The following is a 24,798-nucleotide window of genomic DNA, read 5'->3' as shown; positions in this document are numbered from 1 at the left end:
ACAAAACTATATATAGAATTGGGAGTGAACAGAAAGAAAATACGTTAACATTAACTATTGAAATTCACATTTTGATAATTCTATTAATCATGTATATTATTATGATGAGACGAGAAATGGTTTATTTGAATTGAATTGAACCATTAAGGGTGAATGGGTGAATGAGATTTACAATACAAAGAAAGCACGGCATATAAAAGATGTATAACATACAAGACACAATTGTGCATTATAATTGATCTACAGTAAAAATCGATCCAATATCAATAGTCTTTTCTTTTCCCCAAAATTTATATCAATAGTCTTTTTTTTTCAAAATTTAACATAAAAATTATAAAGACCACCATTTATTCATAAAATTTACGCTTAAATAAATAATGCTACTATGTACTCTATGTAAATAAGACTTCATGAAAAATGACTCGACTTTAAAAGTACAATTCTTTACCAGATTCGCAAATCATTGCATTTCTTTAGTGACAAGATTACATTTTTGCATTATGAAATGCTGCAATAATTAAAAGTAGTTTTCTTGTGCACATTGTAAGTTTGTGAACAATGCTGTCTGAAAATAGTTGGATCGCAGTGTTGTTATTCATTTTTCTTGCTGGAGTAAGCCAAGGTAAGCTTGATATAGGAATAAATGACTTTCAAACACTTGATTATTTTCGTAAAACATTAAGCAATTAATATATCTTGATTTTTTCAACGCGATATTTTGGCCTTATCTGGTTGTAAGACAAACTAAAATCTCATACACATTCTTTTAAAAATTATAAATTTAATATACTTTTTGTTAAGTCTATGGGACAGACATTGGTTACCACTGTCAGAGTGAATTGGAATGTCAGACAGGGAATGGTGGACTCTACTCGAGATGTAACAGCTTATCTTCAGTTTGTGTGTGCACGCACGATTATTTAGGTAGTGTATTTATTCCTGTATCTTTGTAAGTTTTGATTGTGCAGTTTTTCCGCGTTCTCGGCGTAGATGTCAAAAGACTATGCGGTGTTTACTGCATTGCAATGTTTAAGGCATCCTATACATAGAGCTTGATGTCACCACTTTCGTCTAACGTCTGGGCGTTAGTATGAAAGCTTGGTCGTAGTGTATACAATGGTGAAATTGAAGAAAAAAGCAAAAAATACTAAAATGTGATAAAAAGAATGTTACATTTGTATCTTTTCAAATTTAATTTACAAAAATAAAGTCGTACAGTCATGATATATTAATCGAGAGGGCGCATTTGGTAATTTATTCATCTCGTTAAATAAATCTTATATGAAAAGACTTTCAAATATTACAATTTTCAACTTTCGTTAATGTATTAAACACCCTATTTATTAGTGTAAGTTGGCGTTGATAGATTTTCATAGACTTTCGAAGAAGTGGTTAATTCTCCTTTAGTTAAACCATCGTCTTCAGTGAATCAGATAATGATTTTGATAAACGAATGGATCATTCAAATTCAGGTAATGAAAATAAAGCAGGACTGAACAAAGATGATTCAAAGTGTAAACACATCAACGAATGTAATAGAATCAAGGGATGTAATATTTCATGCATACAAGAAGGTTAGTATATAAAATGTATATTTACATAAATATGCACTAGAAGCATATTAAATGAAGTAGAAAAATAGTTCTTTGAATCACGTAAAATGGATAAAACTGAACGCATTTGTAAAGTTTTAACATAATTTCTTAACTGAGAGATAGAGAGAGCTGTATATACATCTCATTTCGGCAGGAGTTTATACAATGTACCTATATCAATATGCACTTTTTAAAACTGATTTGGCAAAATGAATTATATCCAGCAATCTTCTGTATACTAGTATCTTGTAACGCCTCATAAATTCTACATTATCCAATCTAGATGAAGACGATCTTGGCTGCCAGACTGTCATTTTCTGCAGCAGTAAAGCAAATTGTACAGTTGGATGTGCTCCGAGAGGTAAAGAAGACATGTTTTATAAGAGCTGAAAATTATAAGCTAATATAAGATGAACCTGGTATCTGAATTACACATATTACATGATTATGCAAATTTATTCTGACCTTTTCCAAGCCTCTTTTGATCTTTCATATAAAAGTTGTTTTTAATGAGGGACTTTGGTGAGTTTCAACTTGTCTCCCTTATTTGATTATGTCCAAGATAATAAAATTTGTAAGTAGGTTCCATCATTTGGAATCCTCTGACTTTATCGCTGGCTGTTTTGCCTATGAGATATGTCAGTTCTCAGGAATGCCCCCACATACCTCTATTTCAAATATTTCAGAACTGTGGATGTGGGATGCTAACAAAGACTGGTATTGGACGATTCCGAAGCCGTTAGTATCCGACTTCATACCCGAGAAAAAGGTACTTTTAACATTACTTTTTCTGATTGTGATATTATCTACTTGTCTTGTGTTATCTGTACAACTAGCGTCAGGTTATGACGTCTGGAGGTGACTGAAATACTTTTCCGCTGTTACTGCTGCTGACCCACGTGATTTTATTTCTTGCCCCATACTTATTCTAATTATTATTGGAATCTAGGCCCTGCTATAACTTTTAGATCTTGAGCATATATTGCACATGCCATGATGGCAATATGTGTATCACATTTCATGTTTGTAATTAAACTTATTTATAGTCGCTAATGGTAGTCCATATGGGTGACTCTTCCAGAAATTTGAGCATATATTGCACATGCCATGATGGCAATATGTGTATCACCTTTCATTTTTGTAATTAAACTTATTTATAGTCGCTAATGGTAGTCCATATGGGTGACTCTTCCAGAAATGTGTTAGGAATTTTAGTAAGAGGATAGAGCAAGATACAGAAGATGCTCGAATGCCAGACGCCTCTCTGGTTGTTTGGCGTACCAGGTGTAAAAGCATACACGTTTTTTTTAAAAAGCATCCAAATGGTAGTTATTTTGGCTTAGGAGCAGGGGATTTTTCATTGTAATTTTAAGATGTGTGGTACTACTAAACGAGTAGTAGTTCTGAGTGTGCTGTTACATTGATTTATAAAAGTACATGGGAATCTACTTCACGGGTCACTGGAAAGCAGTAGCTCGCATATATTCCCTGTAATCGGGAAATGATGAAAAGAAAAAAATACATTCGAGCTGCTTTTCGACGAATCTTTTGTCTTTAATGAAAAAAATCAAGTCCGTTATTTCGTAACATTAAATTAAGGTGAAGAAGAACACTTTAATTTTATTCGATTTAAATTTCAAAAGTTTGTATCTTATCTTTTATATTTAGAAAGGTATTTTTGGAAAGGTATGTTTAATCTTTAAACAGATTAACAAAATTTATCATAATCATACAGCTACAATTAAACTACAGTCACTAAAGGAGTAAAATGTCTTTTCATCCATCATTTATGGCACGCCATAGCTGCCGTATACTTATACTTTTGAAACGGTGATGTAGTTATGTTCGTGATCACGGTGTGTTTCAACATTTCGTGATGTGAATTTACAATGTCGAGCAATAGGTAAGCCAGTTTGTGATGTGCATTTCACATTTCGTGATGTGCATTTCTCATTTCGTGTAGTAGATAAGTCAGTTCCTGATATGCATTTCACATTTCATGATGTGCATTTCCCATTTCGTGTAGTAGATAAGTCAGTTGGTGATGTGCATTTCTCATTCCGTCCTATTGAAACAAAGAAATACACGAGCACAGTCCGAGAGATGTTATAATTGCTTCCATTTTGATTATTATTATTATTATTGTCACAATTTTTCTATCGACAGAGTTATCCGATAAACAAGTTGTAAAATTTATATGACTAAAATGAAACATTGTTAACCTACACATCATGAAAAGACTGCTAATGACGAACTTGCGTAACTACTGTACAAAATTTTAAATGCACATCACAAGCTGACGTAACTACTGCACGACATAGTAAATGCACAATGCATATCACGAACTGACTTTATCTACTGCACGAAATGTGAAATGCACATTACGAAATGTGAAATGCACATCACGATTTGACTTATCTACTTAAAGTTCGCGTGGGCAGCAGGGACATGTTCGGCGAGTTAATGATGGAAACCGACTAGATGTTGATTTTTTTTTAAATTCCTAGTATTTTCACCTGATTTTTAGTTTTCAACTTTATCAGCAAAATTTCAACATTTCGTCATTCAATTTAGTTGTGGGTTTTACTAGATTGTTATAAGATCTGACATTTTATTAGGTGGATATCATAGTAACAAAACATGAGGAAACCTAAAGTTAAATTCTGGTGAAATTTTGGTATACGACCGTCGTTATTCGGCTATATTCAGATAGAAGCCTTAAGTTGTCTTAGATTAATTGATTGTTCCAAAACAGTACAAATATCCGTACTTAATCCTCATCTAATCCTTCTCGTAGTTAAATCGTATATGTCCGCATCTGTTCGTGCCACGAACTAAATATAGTCTAATACGGATTAATAAGAATAATTGCGGAACAATACGGTTATTATACGGAACTTTTTTTCCGTGGACAACTTTTGAGCATGTACAAAATGGGTCTAAAAAGTCCGTACACGGATGTTTCCTATTCCAAGACAGACTTTTACTGACTTGTGATGATCATCCCGGATGCCCACGAATCCCATCCGTATGTAATTCGGGAACTCAATCCGTGAATTTGTGACAGGGACTTTACATTCTCCCCATTCGTCCATTAGTCAGGGAGAACGTTCCTTAGGTGACGTCGTTGTTGTTCTGTCTAATGAACAGAATGACCGGGAAGCTGATTATTATGTTAAATACAGCAAAATTTGTTCAAAATATAATAAAACCTTGTTTACAAATGGAAAGGAAATATAATGTTAAATAGAGGATATTACATGAGTGTCTTTTCATATTGAATTTATAAAATGAGTTGAATAAAAAATAAAATGCGAGGCTCTGCCGGACATTTTATCAATTTTATTCAATGAGTTTATTAAATTCAATGTGGAAAGACATAAATGTAATGTTCTTTTTATCACATGTCAGTTTTTCCTGCTAAAACATCAACATTTCTATGAATTTACTGTTTTGTCAGAGTTCGTGCTAAATGAACGACATAATAGGAATCGCTAATTTCTTAATAGAATACGTTCACAGAAATCTGCCTCAGTGATGTATTAAGCTAATAAACTCTAAACTGTATAATAATTAATCGTCAAGAGAACATTCCTATTTGTCTTGGTTTTAAGAAACAAAAAAGACTAGTACATTTATGTCTGAATTTTTATCCCCTGTACTGTAAACTAATATTATAATCTTTATAGATGTTTTATTTATACTTGATAATTTCTGACTGAATACTTGCTTCACGAAAAAGTTGTTTTTTCTTTGACCAACCTATACATTTTGTCACTTTTATAAACTTCGCGAAGAAAATTTTTCACCTGCTTTATGCAAAGATGTTTTAGAAGCTCATAACATAGTTGTCCATTTGTGAAAAATGCCTAAAGTTTAGTAATTAAATGAACATATTGTTTTCATGCCCAGTGACTGTAAAATGCAATTGTCGCTGGTACATTTAAGACATGTTGTATGATGTAAAATTTTTAGACTTCAGTATGCTATGACCCCGACAGAGCTGTGCACAGTTTCCCTGAAGGAATGGTTATTAAGACATCTGATATACCTGGAGCAGGTCTGGGCGTTTTTACAGAGAAATTCCTGGAACGCGGTACACTGATTGGTCCGTATAAAGGAATTAGGGTGTATGACGGAAACTTTAATGAAGATTGGAGTTGGACGGTAACTACTTTAATGAATGAGTTTGTTTAACCCTTAGCCTGCTGGCGGCAAGTGATTCTGCCTTTGCGACCAGTGCAGACCAAGATCAGCCTGCACATCCGTGCAGTCTGATAATGGTCTGCACTGTTCGCTATTCAGTCAGTATCGTTTTGGTAAGCACCCCTTTTAACGGTTAATGGTACTGTCCAAATTGAAAGATGGACAAGTTCATTATAGAAATTTAGCAGGGTAAGGGTTAATAAGTGTTTTGTACTGCTGAAATTACAGTAAGTACGCAAAATGCTGCGAACTATGTTTAAACATTCATAAATAATTTTGATGCACAAAACCGCGAAAGACAATATCTGTAAACTACGGAAGCCTATTAGGGACATTTTGTTTTAGTTTTTATGCATTACCTCTTTTGTGTGATACATTTATTTTATGCGTTACATATTATTTATTACCTCTTAGATTATACACGTAAGGTAGAGGTGAAGCGGGAAACATGAACAGAGCCCTTTACTGATATGTGGAATGTATAAAGTTTTTTTTCACAAAGCTCGGCCGAATAGCTGTTAACTGAAATCTACTTTCCGCATGAAAAGCCTGATCTAATGTACTTTGTTACCAAAGTATTTGGTCTTTATGATTTTGGCAAGAAAGTACGCTAAGAAGATGTCAATATATGCTGTGAGATGTGTGTTCCCATAGGAAGATATATAGCCAAGACTAGAGAATGTCTAGTAAGACTGCTCAAACCTATAGTGTTCAACTAATTTCACTACGTGTACTATAAATGCTATATAGAGAGCTATGAACACTTGTTGAAGAAAAGTTTGATTTAATCACTTATTAACATAATGAAAATAATTTTCATTTCATCATGTCAGTTTTCATTGCATCTGTGAAAATAAAGGTACTATTGGATATGATACAGATTTGGTTAGGGGACACTTCTATGACGTTTGAACCAATTACTTTTCCTTAGGGAAGTTTTGTGTAAATTTAACTTGGGTTTACGCAGAACATTGATTTGTATCAAAAATCGCACGTACGCTTTAAGAATATTTTCATCGAAATTCTTGGCTGAAAAAGGGACACTAAACTGCCGAAGTGATATATGTTTTGTTTTTAAACGTTGGTGTAATGTGTTGAATAGCTTTTAATACTGGTGAAGTAATAAATACGCTTGAAGAATACTTCAGTCTTAGTGCGGCGCGAAATGCGAAGTCTTATTTATCAGCTCTTGCATATATAAAATGAACATAATTTTGCATTAGGTATTTCATCTTACATCTTATGTCTAAGGTATTAGGCATTAGGTACTTCATCTTATGTCAAAGGTATTAGGAATTAGGTATTTCATCTTATGTCTAAGATATTAGGAATTAGGTATTTCATCTTATGTCTAAGGTATTAGGAATTAGGTATTTCATCTTATGTTTAAGGACTTATATACTCTTTATGATAAACAAAGTATATAGTTTGTATAAATACAGTGTTCAGACATAAGTTTGTTCAGAGATTACTAACTGCGCAGTTAACAAAAGACAACGCACAAGATCTGTAATGAAATATGTAATGCAGCAAGACAACAACCGAGAAAAAAAAAGAAGAAGAAAAAAATCAGAAAATAAGAAATGAATTTATTTAGTCTGTTATGGGCAGTAATGAAATATAATAATCCTGCAAAACAACAAACTTAAATGAATCACTAGGAAATATGAAATGGGTTTTATCGAGTATGTTTATGGGCAGTAATGAAATACATAATACTGCATATGCACATTTGCGCCAGTTTAAGCCATTCTCTATTTCTAGGAACAGCCAAGCCCCGACTTCCTTTTACAATAAGTATATTTTAACTAAGTCATGGCCATGGTCTGGCTGTGTAAACTCAAACCACAACACCAGAAGTACTACGTAACATGTTTAATAACAATCCTAGGTCTGGTGACTCTAGGTTAAATACTTTTTGAGATATACATGACATATATTCGGACAGACGTACTGACAAGAATAATTTTAGGTCTCCCATAAAACAACAAGAAACAAAAGCTGTCGGTTGACAGCGCACTCGACTATTCGAAGAAGTATGGGTTCAAAATATTAACAAAAAGATATAAAATAGATAAGACAAACAATCTACCTGTATTTTTGGATCTGGATATATCTTGCACTATATGGCAATTTGTGGCCATGATGGTAAGCAAGTGTTCAAAGTTTCGAAGTTATATATCAAACATTTTAAACAAAATATGGAATTGTATGCGAAACGTAACTAATTTCTATTCCACAAGAAAACGCCATAACTGAGCTAAAGATCTTGTCCTAGTTATGTAGTCTTGCCTACATATGTATACTATTATGGTAAACAAGTGGTCATCAGAGGTACTTCCATTTCTGTCTCTAATGGCTTCAGAAAGAGACCACATGCCCTGTGTTTAAACTACGGACAAAGTTTAATGAAAATTCAGCAAAAGACTTCATGAAACAAAATGTTTAAAGGTATTTCTATGTTTAGCTCTAGAGGACCCTACAAGGGCACCATTGAAGGTTTTGAAACAAATTTGAAAATGACCTTATAATGGTGGTACATACCAGGTTTGATCAAGATTCATCATGCTGTTCATAGCATAAGTCGTTTAAAGCTATTTTCTAGTTTTAGCTCGAGTGGTCGCCAAAAGGGGTAAAGTGCCAAAAGCAGTAATCGTTAACGTCCACCAATTTGGTTTCCCTATTGAGAACTAGGCAAATCTAACTTTTGATAAGTAACACACGATATATAACACCTAAGAGGTAATACGTAACATGTGAGAGGTAACTGATAATACGTAACACATAATGTGTCATACATAAGAGGTTATGCATAAAAATTAAGACAGAATGTCCCTAATAGGCTTCCGTAGTAAACATTACCCGAATTTCATCTTACCTTTCAATATCACATTTCCAGCTTTACTTACTTTTTAGAAAGGTAACCATACCGCATTTTTTTTTAGATGAGTCTGAATATCAATCAAATTTTAGTGGCGTTGTTTCTGGATACTCCCCAATTTGAAGTATTTTGCACACGTACTACTGGGATTTGATGCTACTGTTTCAACAGCGTATGAAAAACAAACTTGCTGTCTTGGTTTTATAGATTCGTCTGTTGACTGTATGCAATGTATACCCGCTTATCATAAGCACATTCTGTGTCTGACAATCTTGCGTTGCACTCATGGTCGGTATTTAGTGTATTGGCTAAAATGTCGGATTTTACAGTTAGATTTAAATCTTTTCGAAAATTTTGGATGTTTTCATCTAATTTAGAAAAGAAGATATATATGTTTGTTCACTCAATCAAACTAAACGTTAACTAAAGAAAATATGACAAATCTTCTCTTTAGCATTTGTCCGTCAGTTTAATCAGTGAAGCTTTTGCGTTCTGTTTGATATTGGATATCAGTTGGTTAGGGTTTTTTCTATTCTCTCATACCTTTGTGACGGTGGCGAGAGGGACTGATGTGTGTTGAAGGACTTGTTTCACAATCGTCCTAAAATAATTTAGTTACTAATAACATAATGATATCCATCATGTCTATCGTCGTAAAACTGTTTGCAAGAGAAGACATGGACTTTTCGGGTAATATATATATCGCATCCACCATTTGTATTTGGTTTACATCAGGCTTCCTTACACATGAACTGGTATTTGTCGTTCTTTGTAGCAGTAGAGTTGTCTGCTTACGTTCTACAATCCTGTGCCTGACTTGGCCAAGGAACACCTGCATTGTCTTAAGACGAATTAGGTCACACTTTCTTAACTCTGAATTAATTTTCTGCAGCCTTTCTATTTTTGTCATTTTCTATCTATTTCTATTTTCTGTTTAAGTTTGTTCACAAAAATTAATCGCATATCAAAATGCGATACGTAAAAGGCGATGCGAGTTAAAAAAACCCAACTTTTCCAGTAAACTTTATGGATTAAAGTGTTTAACATAACATTTAAGACTAGTTGGTATAAGGAGACAGAGAAGTATTTGACATCTACTATACATGACAAAGGCAGTAGCTGATCATTGTTAGGTTAGTAAGCTCGTAAGGAAAAAAACACACAAATAATAAGTCTAGCCTGCATTTACATGTACACCTGTATGACACGAGTTAATAGGAACAACGAAGTAACTGTATGGTTAAAAAACTTAGTGATAAGTCATTTCATTGTAATGTCATGGTAAATACTGATTTATTTTTGTTTTCACATATGATATGTAATAAGTTTAGAAGGTTTTCGACCTACTTTGAGCCCATATGTCAATTAAATATAGACATACCCTAAATGAAAGTGTAGTTATGAGTCTGACCAAGATGAAATATAGAAATACCTAAATGAAAGTGTAGTTATGAGTCTAACCAAGATTGGGTATCTGGACAGATCTAGATTTTGAGGAGAGGTCATAGAAGGTGACCGGGAAGTATTCAAACTTAGAATATTTCACTGTTTTGACCATATCTGGAAGGTTTTCAACCTAGTTCGAGCCCCTAACACATGAACATATTATACATGTAAATGAGGGTATATATCCTGGATACAGTTTGAAATCTGGAGTAGCTCTAGAGGCTGTGGTAGGTCATACATCGATGTATGGTAGTATATGTTCAAGTCCCTACATGTTCGGTACAATAAACGGATGTGTATATAGATGATTCCACTTTGAAGAGTCAAAAGTCGTCCATTACATTTTTGGCCTTTGACAGACGGACGGACGTTCAAAGTTTGCGGATAAAAGGACAAGATAGTAACTCGAAATTTCGAGTTACGTAAGTCGAAAATTCGAGTTAGTAACTTGAAATTTCGAGTTAATAAGTCGAAATTTCGGGTTAGTAACTCGAAAATTTGACTTACAGAACTCGAAATTTCGACTGATTAACTCGAAATTTCGAGTTAATAAAAAAACGCACCTGGCACTAATGCTGTTCCGTAGTTTTATTATTAGTCCTATGTAAAAAGTAAAGACATTTTTCTGTGGTAACATGTGTCGGTAAGACATTTTTTTTGCATTCATTTTTAGTGTATCTCTAATATAAGAGACTTTTATATTTACCTTATCTCTCATCCTGGGTACATATACTAAAGTATTACTCATATGTGCCGCGGAAGCCCAAGATGAAGTACTCCAAAGACGAGTAAATGTTTCTTTACTAATAAGTTTTTTTTTACGTTTTATATTATTCTAAGTATTTTTAAAATTTCTTATGGTTGTCATTCTGTGACAGTTCTAGTTTTATTGGACTTAAAACATTTTCTGATGTCATACAATATGCAGATATCCGACAACCGTTTTGCAGAGAAAAATTCCTCCGGCAATAATCTAGTAATAACTGGGGATTAAACATTGATAAATGACGTCACTTGATACGGTAGGGCTATCTGCAAGAGCGGCTACAATGAAATCAAATATGAAGCAACAACATGCTTCTAAATGATCAAATCGAGACTTAAGTATTAGATTCGGCCTTAAATGTTAAATATTCGTAACCAATGTCAATTTTTCAATTGTTTTTCGTAGTTTAAGTACTATCTCTACCTTACTTTAATAAATGATTTAGTTTTGAAGTATTTGTATCTCGCTACGTAACAAGGTTGTCACCAAACCATTGTCTATCATTATTAATAAATCATATATATTATGATCAGTATGCCATTGCTTTAACCGTTTGAAAGTCTGAATATCAATCTTGGTTTTGTACTTTTGGGATATCTGTCCGGAGCATAGTATCTGTCATGGTGTTAGAATTCAAATATTAAGTTATTATGAAGTGTTCTATCGCTTATTAAGTGCATGCTTTTTTCTGGTTCAAGATTCTACGATAATTTTTTATTTTGATCTCAGTTGAGGATACATTTACACAATCTACATGGTGAATTGAGCAGAGTTTCTACTTATCGTCTGCTGTTCTCTGATAAAAAAAGGTCAATGATATTTTCAGTTAATTCTTCACTTTCCATTAACTTCCCTCTTTAAATTTCGCAGAAATGAATGTCACAACCAAACATGGTGCTTTAAAGGTTTGGTGAATCATAAAAGCGTTCCATCCTTAATTGTTCTTATGATTCACCTCGTAGGCTAGATTGATATCTATTATAATCAAACGTTTATTTTCAAGAAAATATAGGAATCTTTCACTTGTTGAAGTTGTAGATTGAACTATCTGACTCAGTGGTGACACTTTAGGCGGTTGCAAGGCACTGTCGAGTTAATGTAAAAACAGTTACCAGAGACAGATACTTCCATCCAAACCTTCTTCCAGTCTTTTTTTTACTATATTCTTCTAACAATAGAGAAAATAGAAAGAAAAATGAATGTTTTTCATTTAAGGACTATTTTATTATAGAATAATACATTCTTGACTTACAGTTCGATAGTCTCCACACACCCCAGGGTGTAAGATGAGTTTTTTCAGTACCGGCCAAAACACGCAGAAGTCCTGTCTGATATGCGCGAAAAGAAATAGCTGATCAGTTACGAACAATTTTAAGTAATGAAGCCCATGGAGATAAACAAAAAGATTAGCTAGAGATCGCCTCTCAACATTTAAGCACTCACATACAAACCGTTTACAATTAGCTAATGTCCAGTTATTTTCTGTTTTCCAGATTAAAGCGACGAATGGTGAATGGAAGGTTGATGCCAGGGACAAATCTTTATCTAACTGGGTCCGTTACATAAATAACCCAAAGCCACATGGCTCGCAAAATTTGGCTCCAATTTGCCATGAAGGTACTTTGCCTATTTTATGATTTACAAAAGGATTTTTTTTGCTTTCATTACAAAGCATAGGCTATGTGTGGTGACCGTAGCTTAACATATTAAATATCGTTTTTTTAGCGGCATATTGATTGTAAAATGACATCTACCGAACACAATATATTGTTAAGGTACGCATGAACCCAATCTTTTAGCACAGCGATAAAATTTTGGTCATGTGTCAATGATAAACCCAGTAAACATTTGACGTAGCCAAGACGTTTAGTACTGCAAATCAGCTCAAATAACTTGCATATTTCCAGGGGTAACTGGTCTATGTGTTGCAACAACTTTCATATATCAAAATGTTTGTCAGAGTCTGTAGTTTTTAGAACTGCAACTCCTATGGTTCGATCTGGACGCAAAGTCTGAAAAATCCAAGATGGCCGCCAAGATGGCCGCCAAAACAGAAAATGTTAAGGAATTTCGATACGCATTACGTTCCCTTTCCACGGTGGAGTCCAAAAGGCATATACAATCTAATATGGAAGCAGTTATACTACAATATAAATGTATTTTGTTTCTATTTTTGTTGTTTTTAATCTTTTTTTCACCTAAAATACGCTAAATTTAGCTCAAAATTAAGAGTTGGGGTTAGCATTTTCATGTGTAAGCTTAGCAAGAACGCACACAACTGTTGATTTCAAGCCATAATGTTCATTCACAGTATGTTTATTAAGATCTAAATCCTATAAATGATCTACCAGTTTGTTACCATGATGTTGTAGGGCTTTACAGTAGGAGGTGGCGGGGAGGGGGGGGGGGTGTGTAAATTGCTTTTCAGCTGCACCTTGTATAGCGTTAATTTTAGCAGTTATCACGTTATATTTCCAAATGAAAAAAAAGAAAAAGTATCTGATTTATGAATTTACTCAGTATCATCATAAGCAGTAACATAAGGTATTTAACTTAACAAATCAAAAATCCAATATAGTAACAAAAAGAAGTATTTACTAAATTCAAAACATATCAGTACATATATACAATATTTTTATAACTATCATTCAAGGCAGATATAGTGCTAAAATACTTAGAAATAGCATATCAATAGCAGATGATAAACACTAACAATAGTCAATATATCCTTTTACATAAATATTGTGTATCATGAAATGTATTTTAATGTATTCTTATTTTCACGTAAGACAGCTACTATATTTCTTATAATCTTTAGAAAGTGTACACATGTATACATTTTAAAGAAATAATTATTGTATATATACAATGTAAAGGCCAACACTTTATGTAATCACCCGAATTTTTACCTATTGAGTTTTTGTTAGTAAAGTTCATGTCAGTAGTGTACGATTTACAACAAATGCAGACAATGTATAAAAGCAAAATGAATTGTATACCGAAAAGAATCATGTCAATACTAAATAAGTATTTCAGAGTCAGTTTTTCAAAATTCTTAATACATACTGATCCAATATTTTTACGAATGTAAAAGTTTTGTAATAGTTGTTGTTGTTGGTTTTTTTTGTACAAACATTGGCGTAACAACAGGAACGGTTCTTTCGGTGTGACTGCATGCGCAATCTGACGTCATTTACAAAAAAAAAAAAAAAATTCAAAACTAGACACCAGAATATCTAAAAGAGCAATAAATTAAGCTAACACTTAATTTCTCATGGTAACGATTAAAATGGAATCGAAGCAACTGCATGCTTTTTTTTCTGAAATAAGTGATATATTAGATAAAAAGCAGGAACTGTAATTTTATCGCAATGTGAATTACAACTGAATATTGGTGGGCTTTTTGGCTGTTCTATTTAGATATCGAAAGGCTCGATATCCTGGCATTTGTTTTTATTTTCTGGTACTCATGGAATAGCAATTAACGTATTTTTGTAGCAAGCTAAGAACTGAATGCTAATTTTTTTGCGTTTATAAGGGTAAAAACCACATTTGGACGTTTTGCAAATCATCTAAGAATCGCTAGTGCAATTCATGCATTTGCATAGGTCCTAATGTGTTTTTTACCGGTATAAACGCACACAAGTAGCATTTAGTTATTAAATAAATGCCAGTACATTCCACTATGTATTGTTTTGTTGATTCAATTTTATATTGCGTAAAACATCGTGCCTGTTTTCAGGCATACACAGTTTTTATTAATTGTAATTATTACTTTTTATTCATCATCTGAATTGTCATTGTCCACGACAAAGACCGATGCAAGTGTATACATGTTCATACACAACATGTCCCCCGAGTTAGTGTTGCCGGTGCAACAACATGCCACTGTGCATGGCTGTTTGTTTTGAAAGCACATGCATGTTTCGCTGCATATTTCACAACTACAGACGAGGTCATTCAACAGTTCTGGCGCAGCTGCTGCCTGATTCATCATTTTAGGCTTTATCCCGTTCTCGTCTACTTCGTATCCAAATTCTGTAAGTGGTGGAAGATGATGCTGTGCTGTAGTGGCGTGACGCCATATCCACAACTGGATCACACATCGCTGCAGGTGAAGACAGAGACTGTCAGCTGTTGGGGGAATGTTCCTTGGGTGAACAGAACTCTAGGCTTTGACGCACCTTAACTGATGCAGGATTTGCGTATCGTTGCCGCCATATAGACTGATAACAAACTTAGTGCACGCAGTCCGCTGGAGATCAGTAAGCAGTTGTTGTTCACCAATGTGGCAGAGTGATTGGTACTGTGACGCTCTCTCTGTCATCATTTTAAATGCTCTTCGCTTACCCTTTCCGAAGAATCCGCTTGTAGTGTCACATCCTGTGATGCAGTATACTGGTAGCAGGATATTTAATTGTTCCTCAGTCAGTTTGTCGATCAACTGGTGAATTGGAATGAATCGTCTACCATCCGTGTGCACAGTTACTCTTCCTGTTGACATAAATACGTGTGCAACGCTAATATAACGGTAATGATGTAGCAAGAGTACAAGTACATCCGTGTCTGGAGAGTGAACTACTAAACAAGTTGATCCCCTATTCGCCTCGTACTTGGCGTGAAGTATCATGACCGTGTCTGCTTCTTCTTGGTTAGTGTCAAGTTCCAGCTGATTAGAACACCGGTCTGTGGTGACTGTAACGCAATTTTTACTTTTCCCACCATGATTCCACCTGAGCCCTTTAGTGCCTTATTCTGAGTTACCTCAAGGGTGTAGTCTAACCACACATTGTTAAATTTGCCAGATGACAGTTTAGCTGTAAACAACCCTTCAAGAAACCCTTCTTTCACTTCTGTCGGTAGTCTGTTCATAGTGATATACTGAATTGCCATATACTTAGCATAAGTTGTGCGATTCGACGCAAACAATAAAGGCACGAGCTGTAGTTTAGCGTATTGGTGCACTGTCCAGTTTGGAGACCTTGTAGATTTCAGGAAAAGTTTCATAGGTGTTGATACTCTTGACAAGTAATCGTCCCATACCCGGAACGTTGGTGATACTTTCCGTCCCTCATCTCGGGAACTCGTCGAGGAGTGGAAGCACATGAATCGCGATGGCTTCGCAGTAGCTCTCTATTTCGGAGGGTGGATACAAATCCTCATTCATGCATCTGAGTCTTGACAACATTGATGTGACATCTTGGTGGACATCTTTGTTGTTGTTCATGCACCAGTTCTGAAAGTTGATCAATAAGCGGCTGTATAAAACCTCGTCAATCAACTTGAAGGCTGCCAATGCACGGTCAAAATCCTTGCCTGTCAGTATATTGGCCGCTGTAGCTGAGGCATATGTTCCAGCATCAGTTAGAAGATTCTTCAAACCTGCTTCTCCATATAAAAAGCCAACTCCGGCGAAGACAGACATGAGAAGATGCATCCCACCTTCGACAGGGATAACACCTTTCAGAGAATCGACTTGACTCCATACGATTTCAAGAGCTTTTGTTAACAGGCCCATGTCAAAAACGACAGGAATATGACTTTGGCCTAATTCATGCATGACCTCTTTCGCCCGTAGAAGTGTTGTGTACACTGTGCTGTAGTCTGTAGGTTTGGCCATGATGATTGGGTTGTAGGAAATGGTAGAGACTTGTTGGTGGTCTTGACTGACTGAATTAGCAGAAAATATGCTCCAATTTGGAACTTTATTATCTTCAGCTAAGTCGTCACAAAAGGCAGAACACCGTCCCAGTGAGTACAGCAATTCAATAAGTCTAGCTTTCTTGACAGTACTTGGTTCTGATGGATTTATCTCGTCTAGCGTGACAGGGCTTTCGAAGACAGGAATTGGCCTTTGACTCGGCTTCTTGTAAGGTGTGATGCTACATAGACTACCACCAGGTAGGGACTTTCTGTCAAATGTTCTGCTGGTTGACTTTTCTAGTCGTGGACTTGGTATGCTTTCAACATTGGTACTAGATACAAGAATGCTGGTCATAGCATGTGTTGTTCTTTTCCCATCCACCGTTCTCTCGTTATGGTCCCAGTTATCTGCCACTGCAACAACAAGTTTCCCTCCTCTCTGTTTAGAAATAATGTTATGTGGCACAATTCCTCCAGATGGAGTGACCTTTTGTGAGTCGATGGCTTTCTGGGCTGCTGATGTTAGAAACATTCGGAGATCTGGATATGTTATTGTGTAACCAAGTGCAGACATGTCTTCAATTATATGGCGACTGTTAAATTCTTGGTAAAGATGGACACCTAATCCAAGATGCTTTGGCGATGGCGTGGATGTAACTAGAGTCATTATGTCACTGGAAATTGCTAAACATTTTCTGTTTGTGGTTTCTGATGCAGCATTGAATCATTTTTTGTCTGACAGCCAACATATAGCTTTATAAAGCAAGGGCTCGCAAAAATCTACTTGGGCAGACAAGTTCATCTCATCAGGTGAATAGTATTCAGCATTGTAGTTATCAAGTCTGGAATGATGGCCGATTATTCTTTTTCGTAATATTCCAATCGCTTTATGCACGAGTGTTTCGTCTGAGTCTGGCTCTGTTTCAGCGATGTTATATGAGCATTCAGTATTTTCTTCAATAGCTTGTTCCAACTGTTTCGCTTCTCTAATGGCATCATTTATTGATTTAGTACACGAACACACTAGATCAGATTTTCCAGGATTGTGAATAAAGGCTATCTCAGGCCATATATCACTAAGAAGCTTCTTTAAATAAGAACTCTTATAACTGTGTGGAGTTTCACATCCCTCGTCTGTGGCTAATTGAATGAAACGTTCTTTTAGCGTAGACAAGTAATACACCTTATTTTGGACTACAATAGACTGCTTATACTCTTGTTTCAGTTTCTCTGCTGCCCGTTTGTACACCTTATTATATTTGTCAGATGCACTAGGTACTTTTTTGGGTGGAGTACGACCATCAGTTCGTGCATAACTCAGGTACGTTGCAAGACAGCCTTTTCTCCTATGATAACGTGCTCCAACTGCAACTAGATCACCATTTGCAACACTACTTAAACGATTAATAATTGTTGTGTCATTTATCTCAAGAGCTGTTTTTAATACTTTGTGATATATGGTGTTATGGTCAGTAGAAATAGAACTTTCTACGTAAGACCAACTTCGCGTATAGTCTTTTGATGAAGATTTACAGTTAGGGTCACATGTACAAGAACAAATAAAGCATTGTTTTGTCCAGTCAAAATTATCACTACTGGATCTTGTTTTCAATGGTGTTTCATTGTTTTCCTTGTTTGCCATATTCAAAATCCAGCATAAATCGAGCCAGCGGGTCTGAAATGAAATATTATTGATTTGAGTTTTATGTACATTGTACTTGTGTGGATAATCCAGAAGTTTGTGAATAATATAAAAAATCTTCATTTTGAAATGTCAGGAAACGCTAATAAAATCTGTAAACAGTTCCTTTGAAAGCAAAGAATGCAACCAAGAAGAATAATAGCAGACTCGGTTTGATTAATTTTGTTCATGAGAACATGTTTACACAAGAACATGTTTACATTACGTATTAGGAATTATAGTAGGCTGAATTTAAAAATATTTTTGTTTCCGGGTAGGTAGTTAGTTAGGTAGGAAGGTACATTTCTGTCATGTAAAATGTAATAATTTACACAGAGAAACAAAGTTAATATCCATATTTCACATTTGTTTGTGACCAACATAAAGTTTTCTTTGTTCCCCCTCTCGCAACCAGTAGTGTCATTATAAAGGATTGGTAGTTAGGTGAATACTTTTATTTACTTATCAATACATTTATTAAGGAAACATTTTAATTTAAAAAAAAACATTTGCAACATAATGTGTGTACAAAGTCAGTCTTTGGTTCATACCATTAGGCAAACATTTGACCAGGCATGGCCTAAGGAATTGAAATATGCTGATGCCAAATTAAGTGACATAAACTGTTCATTTATGTTTGCTAAAATTCAAGATCTCACACCAAATGATAATTGTTATTACATGTTTGTAGCTATCCGTTCCTGCTCCCTTCTGGGCAAGTGGATTGAACTGCTACTAAGGTCGTGACATCAGCTCCAGTCTGTTGACAAAAAACAACATATTTGTTATGTATCAAATGAAAGATGTAACTTTTTACAATATTCTCTGGCCAGTCTTTGAGTCTAATTAGTGAACTACAGGACATATCTGGCAGACCTACATTCCTTTTTCCAATAATGTTTGCATAACACAAATACAACAGATGAAAAAAGATGTAAAAATAAGTATTTAAAGTACTACTTTGAGAGAATATACCTTTATGAACAGGCAAGTAAGTTTCTTCATCTTTGTCTCCTGTCTTGACTGGTAGGTCCAGTAATGTACATCAACAGTTCTGCAGTAATAGTTTGTGCTATTTTTACACAATATCTTCATTCAGTTATTTTATTTTCCTAGCAGTATTAAAATGCTATCTTTAAAATCACTATGCGCTGATATTCATTTGCTTACTTAGGTTTCTGCTGTAATGCATTTTCTTCTAAAATTTTATTTCCATGTTACTGCAAAATTCATTCAAAATTATATATCTGAAGTAATGTACAAAATAGTGTATACGCTATATACCTTCATATCTAAAATTTGTTGGAGGTTAAGAATCATCATGTACAACTTGGTAAGTGACTGGTTCTTAGTGTGGCTTTCAAAACTGTTGATCACAACAGATCCACTTATTCTACTCATAGTGACATATCTTGAAAATGTTGCACGATTCTCTGTAAACAAAGTTAGAAGCCATTTATAGTAAATACCTGATTTATTGAGTATTTAAAACAAACATCCTTGAAAGGGCATGTACCCGGTTACTAGTTCACATCCGATTACTACTCAACTTTGCTTGGAAAATGATCGTGGGAGGTATGGAAAATAAGCAAAAATGAGTTTAGCTATATAAATACCACCGCAGGCCTGGCTATTTTCTTAAATTTAACATTGGTAAGTTTTTTTTATATAAATTAAACAGCCCTAGTTGTATTAAATTCATAAATTGCAAAAGTGTACTTTTGTTTACATACCAGTGGCTAAATTATTAGCAAAGTAATCTTCTGGAGACACTAATTAAGTGACAAAACATTAAGAAAAACACTTTCTTGATTTTATTAAAATATACCTACAATAACAATTACTTTTCCTCAGTAGTGGTAACAGCTTAAAGAGTATAAACTTCAGTAACCTTCAAGACTTGCAGACAACTTTTCATGGCTGAATTACATCAAAGGGGAGTAACTTTGCAAATGCTAAACCTACACGTTTGATTACCAGTAGTAGATTTGTCTATTACCAAACAAGTAAATTTTTTAACTTAACGTGCTACTAATGTAAGAAGTTACAATTTGAAAAAGCAACACATTGTTGTAAATGAAATTCACTTTTTGTAAAATATAATGATCATTTTATGCTTGATGTAACCTTTTATAAAAACAAACTTGCCTTCAATTCAGTCATCTTTTAATATAAGTCACAATATTGGATACTCTTTGTACAAACTGTACCTTGCTGTCATAAAATATTTATATAGATCTATCTATTGTAAGAGTCACCAAGATAAAATGGACACCGGTATAATTGAAAATAACGTAATATGAGGTTCAGCTGGAAGGCAATTAATTTCCCCCACCAACTTCGTATGCACATAATGCATCATGAAATTCCATTAAATATCAATAACTATGCATGTACATTTTAAATGTCCATACATTGTACATTACTTTCAAATGAAAATAACATATGTTTGCCTGTTCTTTTTAAATACAAACATGAAAATGCTAACCCCAACCCCTATTTTCAAGCTTAATTTAGCATATTTTATGTGAAAAAAGTAATAAAAACGAAAAAAATAATAAGAAAGTACACTTGTATCGCATGAGTAATATCAATTCTTACTTATAAGGTGATGTATATATTTTAAAACTCAAAATAGGCAAGGGAAATTAGCTTATATGAATATTCTCTAAATGATTTGTTTTGGCGGCCATTTTGGCGGCCATCTTGGATTTCTCAACTTTTGCATCCAGGTCAAACTAAAGGAATAGTAGTTCCAGAAACTACAGACTCTGACAAACATTTTGGTATATAAAACTTTCTGTTGCAACACGTAGACCAGTTCGGTGCTCCAAACCTCTATAGATTTGCAGCACTAGTTGTATAGACGTTGGATTCCGGGGGATTTTGGTACCATTTAAATTTTAGGCGTCGGATTCCGACGATGGATTGACGTGGAGATCCGATTATTTTCAACGTAAATTGAGCCATTTTCAAGGCAAAATCCGACCACATGTTTCAACGTAATTTTGATAAAAAGTAATCAACATATGTATTTTCTTATCTTTATTTCATATTGTGGCAACCTATGGCTTATATCATATAAGTCCTAATGTAATTCAATAATTGAAACTTTCGAGTTTGGTCTTTTGTTGCATGATTCTCTGACAACTAAAAACTTCCGACCGAAATGTATAAAATTCGAGTGTTACATCCGCTTTATTATTTCTCCGAAATCGAAAACTTATGAGCAATTTCAAAATCTGTAAAATGGTGAATGTTTCGTAACTTCGTAAAAAGTCATGAAGTTTTTATAAGCGCAATTGCTTTTTATCCCCCGCCGATGAAATCGGGATGGGGTATTGAAATGGCGTTGTGCGTGTGTCCGTCCGTCCGTCCGCAGCCATTTCTCAGTAACTAGCAGGTAGAATTTCATGAAACTTAAAAAATAAACATGAACCAACATACTGCGATGATGTCCGTCAAGATGTTTTTTGGATTGGTCAATTTCCCTTGGAGTTATTGCCTTTGATTTAATGAAAAATGCCCCAAAATGTCTGTCCGCAGCCATTTCTCAGTAACTATCGGGTAGAATTTCATAAAACTTGACATAAACATGCACCAGCATACTGCGATTATGCCCGTCAAGTTTTCTTTTTGATCGGATTGGTCAATTTCCCTTAAATTTATTGCCTTTGATTTAATGAAAAATCTACATCTTCAGCCATTTCTCAGTAACAAGCTGGTAGAATTTAATGAAATTGAAATAAATATGAACCAACATACTTCGATATTGCCGGTCATTTTTTTCAATTGGTCACTTTTCCTTATAGTTATTGCTCTTTAATTGTTTAAAAATCTACAGATTTGTACATATAAACCAACCCATTGGTAAAATTTCATTAAACTTCTTTCATTCTTTTCCATGAACATTTAGTATAAACATGTGAAATTCTGTACCCACACCTGGTCACCACCTTGCCTTGGTCACATACCCCCCCCCTCTCTCTGTCCCCCCCCCAAAAAAAATATCTTCCTTATTTTTTTTTTTAAAACCGTCATGAATATTTATTAGCAAGGGAGTTGTACCCTTCCCCACCTCACTCTCCACTCGGTCTTTCCACCCCCCGATCATGCTTCCCATCCCCACCAAGTTTTTTTTTCCTTGTTTTCCTTTTTAAATTTTCCATCAATATTTATAATCAGCAGGTGAAATTTTGTACCCTCACCCGGTTACCCCCGCTACCCCCCCCCCCCCCCCCCCCCCCCTCCCAAAAAAAAAGCATCCATTTTCTGTTAAAATGATTTTGACTAATGAAATTATTTGCTTCTTAGTAACATCTTTAACTTTTTGCCAGAAATATTTGTTTTTGCCATTCCTCACCTCAAGTCCTTTCGGTGGGGGATACCAATTCATCAAATTTGCTTGTTTTAAAGTTACAAACACCTTACATCAATCTATGAAAAATAGTTAAGCAAAGGTGTAACATTTATAAGTATAACTATTAAAGTAAGTATAATTTTTGAAATATTTTACTCATGTTGTGTAAGTAATTATAAACTTCCTCTCTCTATATCCTCCAGCATATAAACATATATAGAATTACCGGAAGACTGTGTAAACCGATGCTGAGAGCCGATTCTTTTTTCTGTTGTGTTAAAGGAGAAAGAAAACTGGTATATTTTAATCTACTGTCTAAGACAAATTACAAGAACAGTCTATTCAGAGTGGTGCTAGATAAAAGGATAGAAAGAGGTAAAAAAGTTAGAATATATGCACACCAATTCATAATTTTCTCTGCAACATAAAGGTCGAACAGTACTCATGCTGTGCATTATTTGCTACATCTGAGTGTCTTGTTCAGCCAGGTTTTTAAAGTCACTGACCTCCAGATTTTGGCAAAAAAAGGTTCTTGTTTCAAATTGAAATTTGGTCATATTATAAACATTAGAATAAGAGTTTTTGTTTCTAAACTATTTAGAAATACCAAATTAAAAAAAAAAAAAAAAAAAAAAAAAAAAAAAAAAAAGATGACCGCTTCGGGAATCGAACCCGGACCGCCGCGGCAATAAAGAAGTTTTTCGCTGTCGTTACCAATACCGCAACGGAGAATTAAGTGTTTAATGCGCGTTAAATACAGATATTTGTCATCAAGCCAATTTACATCGAGTAAAGCGTTACAAACGCTTTTCGATTTTCATCGAAAAAAGTAGTAAAAACAACTAATTCTCATATTTTTCCGTAACATATAGTTTGTCAGTAATTAAGTTTCAAAGCATTCTAAAGAAATACAGCATTCATTTCCAGATATCTAAAACTATTTTTTGTTTTTGTTTTCAACGATCTGAAGGCCAGTGCCTTTAAAGACTTGCTTTCTTTTATAAGAGATGAGGCAAACGTTTCCCAATAATACAATTTGTTCAAACTTGGTATATGAACACAGTTTCATGTTAAAAACAGAAAAATGCAAAAACAGTGATAGGTCACCGTGCTTGTTTATGAGTCATCTGCTCTTAAAACTGGATTTTTCTTCAAATTTGCATATTCAAGGGCAGATATAACTCCTGAACAAGCATGATGACCTTCGATGTTTTCGTAGTTCTGTCTCTAACATTTCACTTAATTTGTTCATATTCAAAGTTTAAACAAATTCTATTACTGGGACTTTTTTTACTCAAAACTGACGCATGCGTCCTTAAGATAAATCCAGCCAAGACGTTGACAAAGGGGAAAAACTGTGGAAGTGGAAAAACGACAACTCTTTATGAAAGACTGATGACTATTTACTCATCTTGGTTTTGAAGACTTAAACGCATTATCACGTTTCGTTTTGTAAAGGTGAAATGTACTACTTTGCATTCAAATCAATTCAACCCGGATCAGAACTGTCGGTATGGTATGGCGATGGGTTTGCTTCGAAACTTGGAATAAAAAAAGATAAAAGAATAAGATATGCGTATGGAAAAGGTCAGTGATTTTTTTCTATGTCGTAAATTATACATAATTCATTGTATACCATAAGAAAATGTAAGTTTACAATGATCATATATGAGAGAAGGGTAAAATGTAACATTACTCTATGTCGATGTATTTATATGGAGTTATAATTAAGTCCCCCTCATCTCTGTTGTTGCATCTGTACTGATTAGTAAGTAAGTCGATGCTTTATACTGAGTAATAGATGAGTCCTCCTTATGTTAACCGATGTATTTATATTGAGCAGTAAGTAAGTCTTCTTATCTATGCCGATGTATTTGTATTGTGCAATTTATAAGCCCTAATCTCTGTCAATGGTGTTGTGTTATTTACTATTTAAACTTGAGGAACTCTGTTCATGATTTAATAATTAAACATATCTTTTCTGTAGACGGATTTATAGGTGGCAGATGTTTGAGTAAACAGTTTAAGGCGATGTATGGTGTAAGATGTTACATTGAAAATGCTGTATGCATGACGGTTGTTTGTCTGTGCAAAAATGGAAGCCATGCCCGTGGTGGCGAGTGTATTAACGGTAAGACAAATGTTTGTGGTAGTGAAATTGAATTTATACAGCTTTAAGTTAGTTTGTTTTATCATCGCTGAAGCATATCTAAAATTTTC

General features: G+C 34.5%; 1 protein-coding gene across 1 annotated transcript; it reads left to right on the top strand.

The window, feature by feature from the left end:
- Window positions 1–420: 420 nt before the first annotated feature.
- Window positions 421–24,756, top strand: LOC123524384 (uncharacterized). Its single transcript, XM_053539756.1, has 9 exons — window positions 421–622; window positions 802–924; window positions 1,473–1,574; window positions 1,879–1,956; window positions 2,282–2,364; window positions 5,571–5,762; window positions 12,388–12,511; window positions 24,037–24,165; window positions 24,566–24,756. The coding sequence occupies exons 1-9, from the start codon at window positions 559–561 to the stop codon at window positions 24,754–24,756; spliced, it is 1,086 nt and encodes a 361-aa protein (XP_053395731.1). The 5' UTR covers window positions 421–558.
- The last annotated feature ends 42 nt before the right edge of the window (window positions 24,757–24,798 follow it).

This window comes from Mercenaria mercenaria, chromosome 3 (genome assembly GCF_021730395.1).
Source record: "Mercenaria mercenaria strain notata chromosome 3, MADL_Memer_1, whole genome shotgun sequence".
In the NCBI taxonomy this organism is placed as follows: Eukaryota; Metazoa; Mollusca; class Bivalvia; order Venerida; family Veneridae; genus Mercenaria; species Mercenaria mercenaria.
Note: the sequence above shows the minus strand (reverse complement) of the source record. Positions and strands in the feature narration are given on the sequence as shown.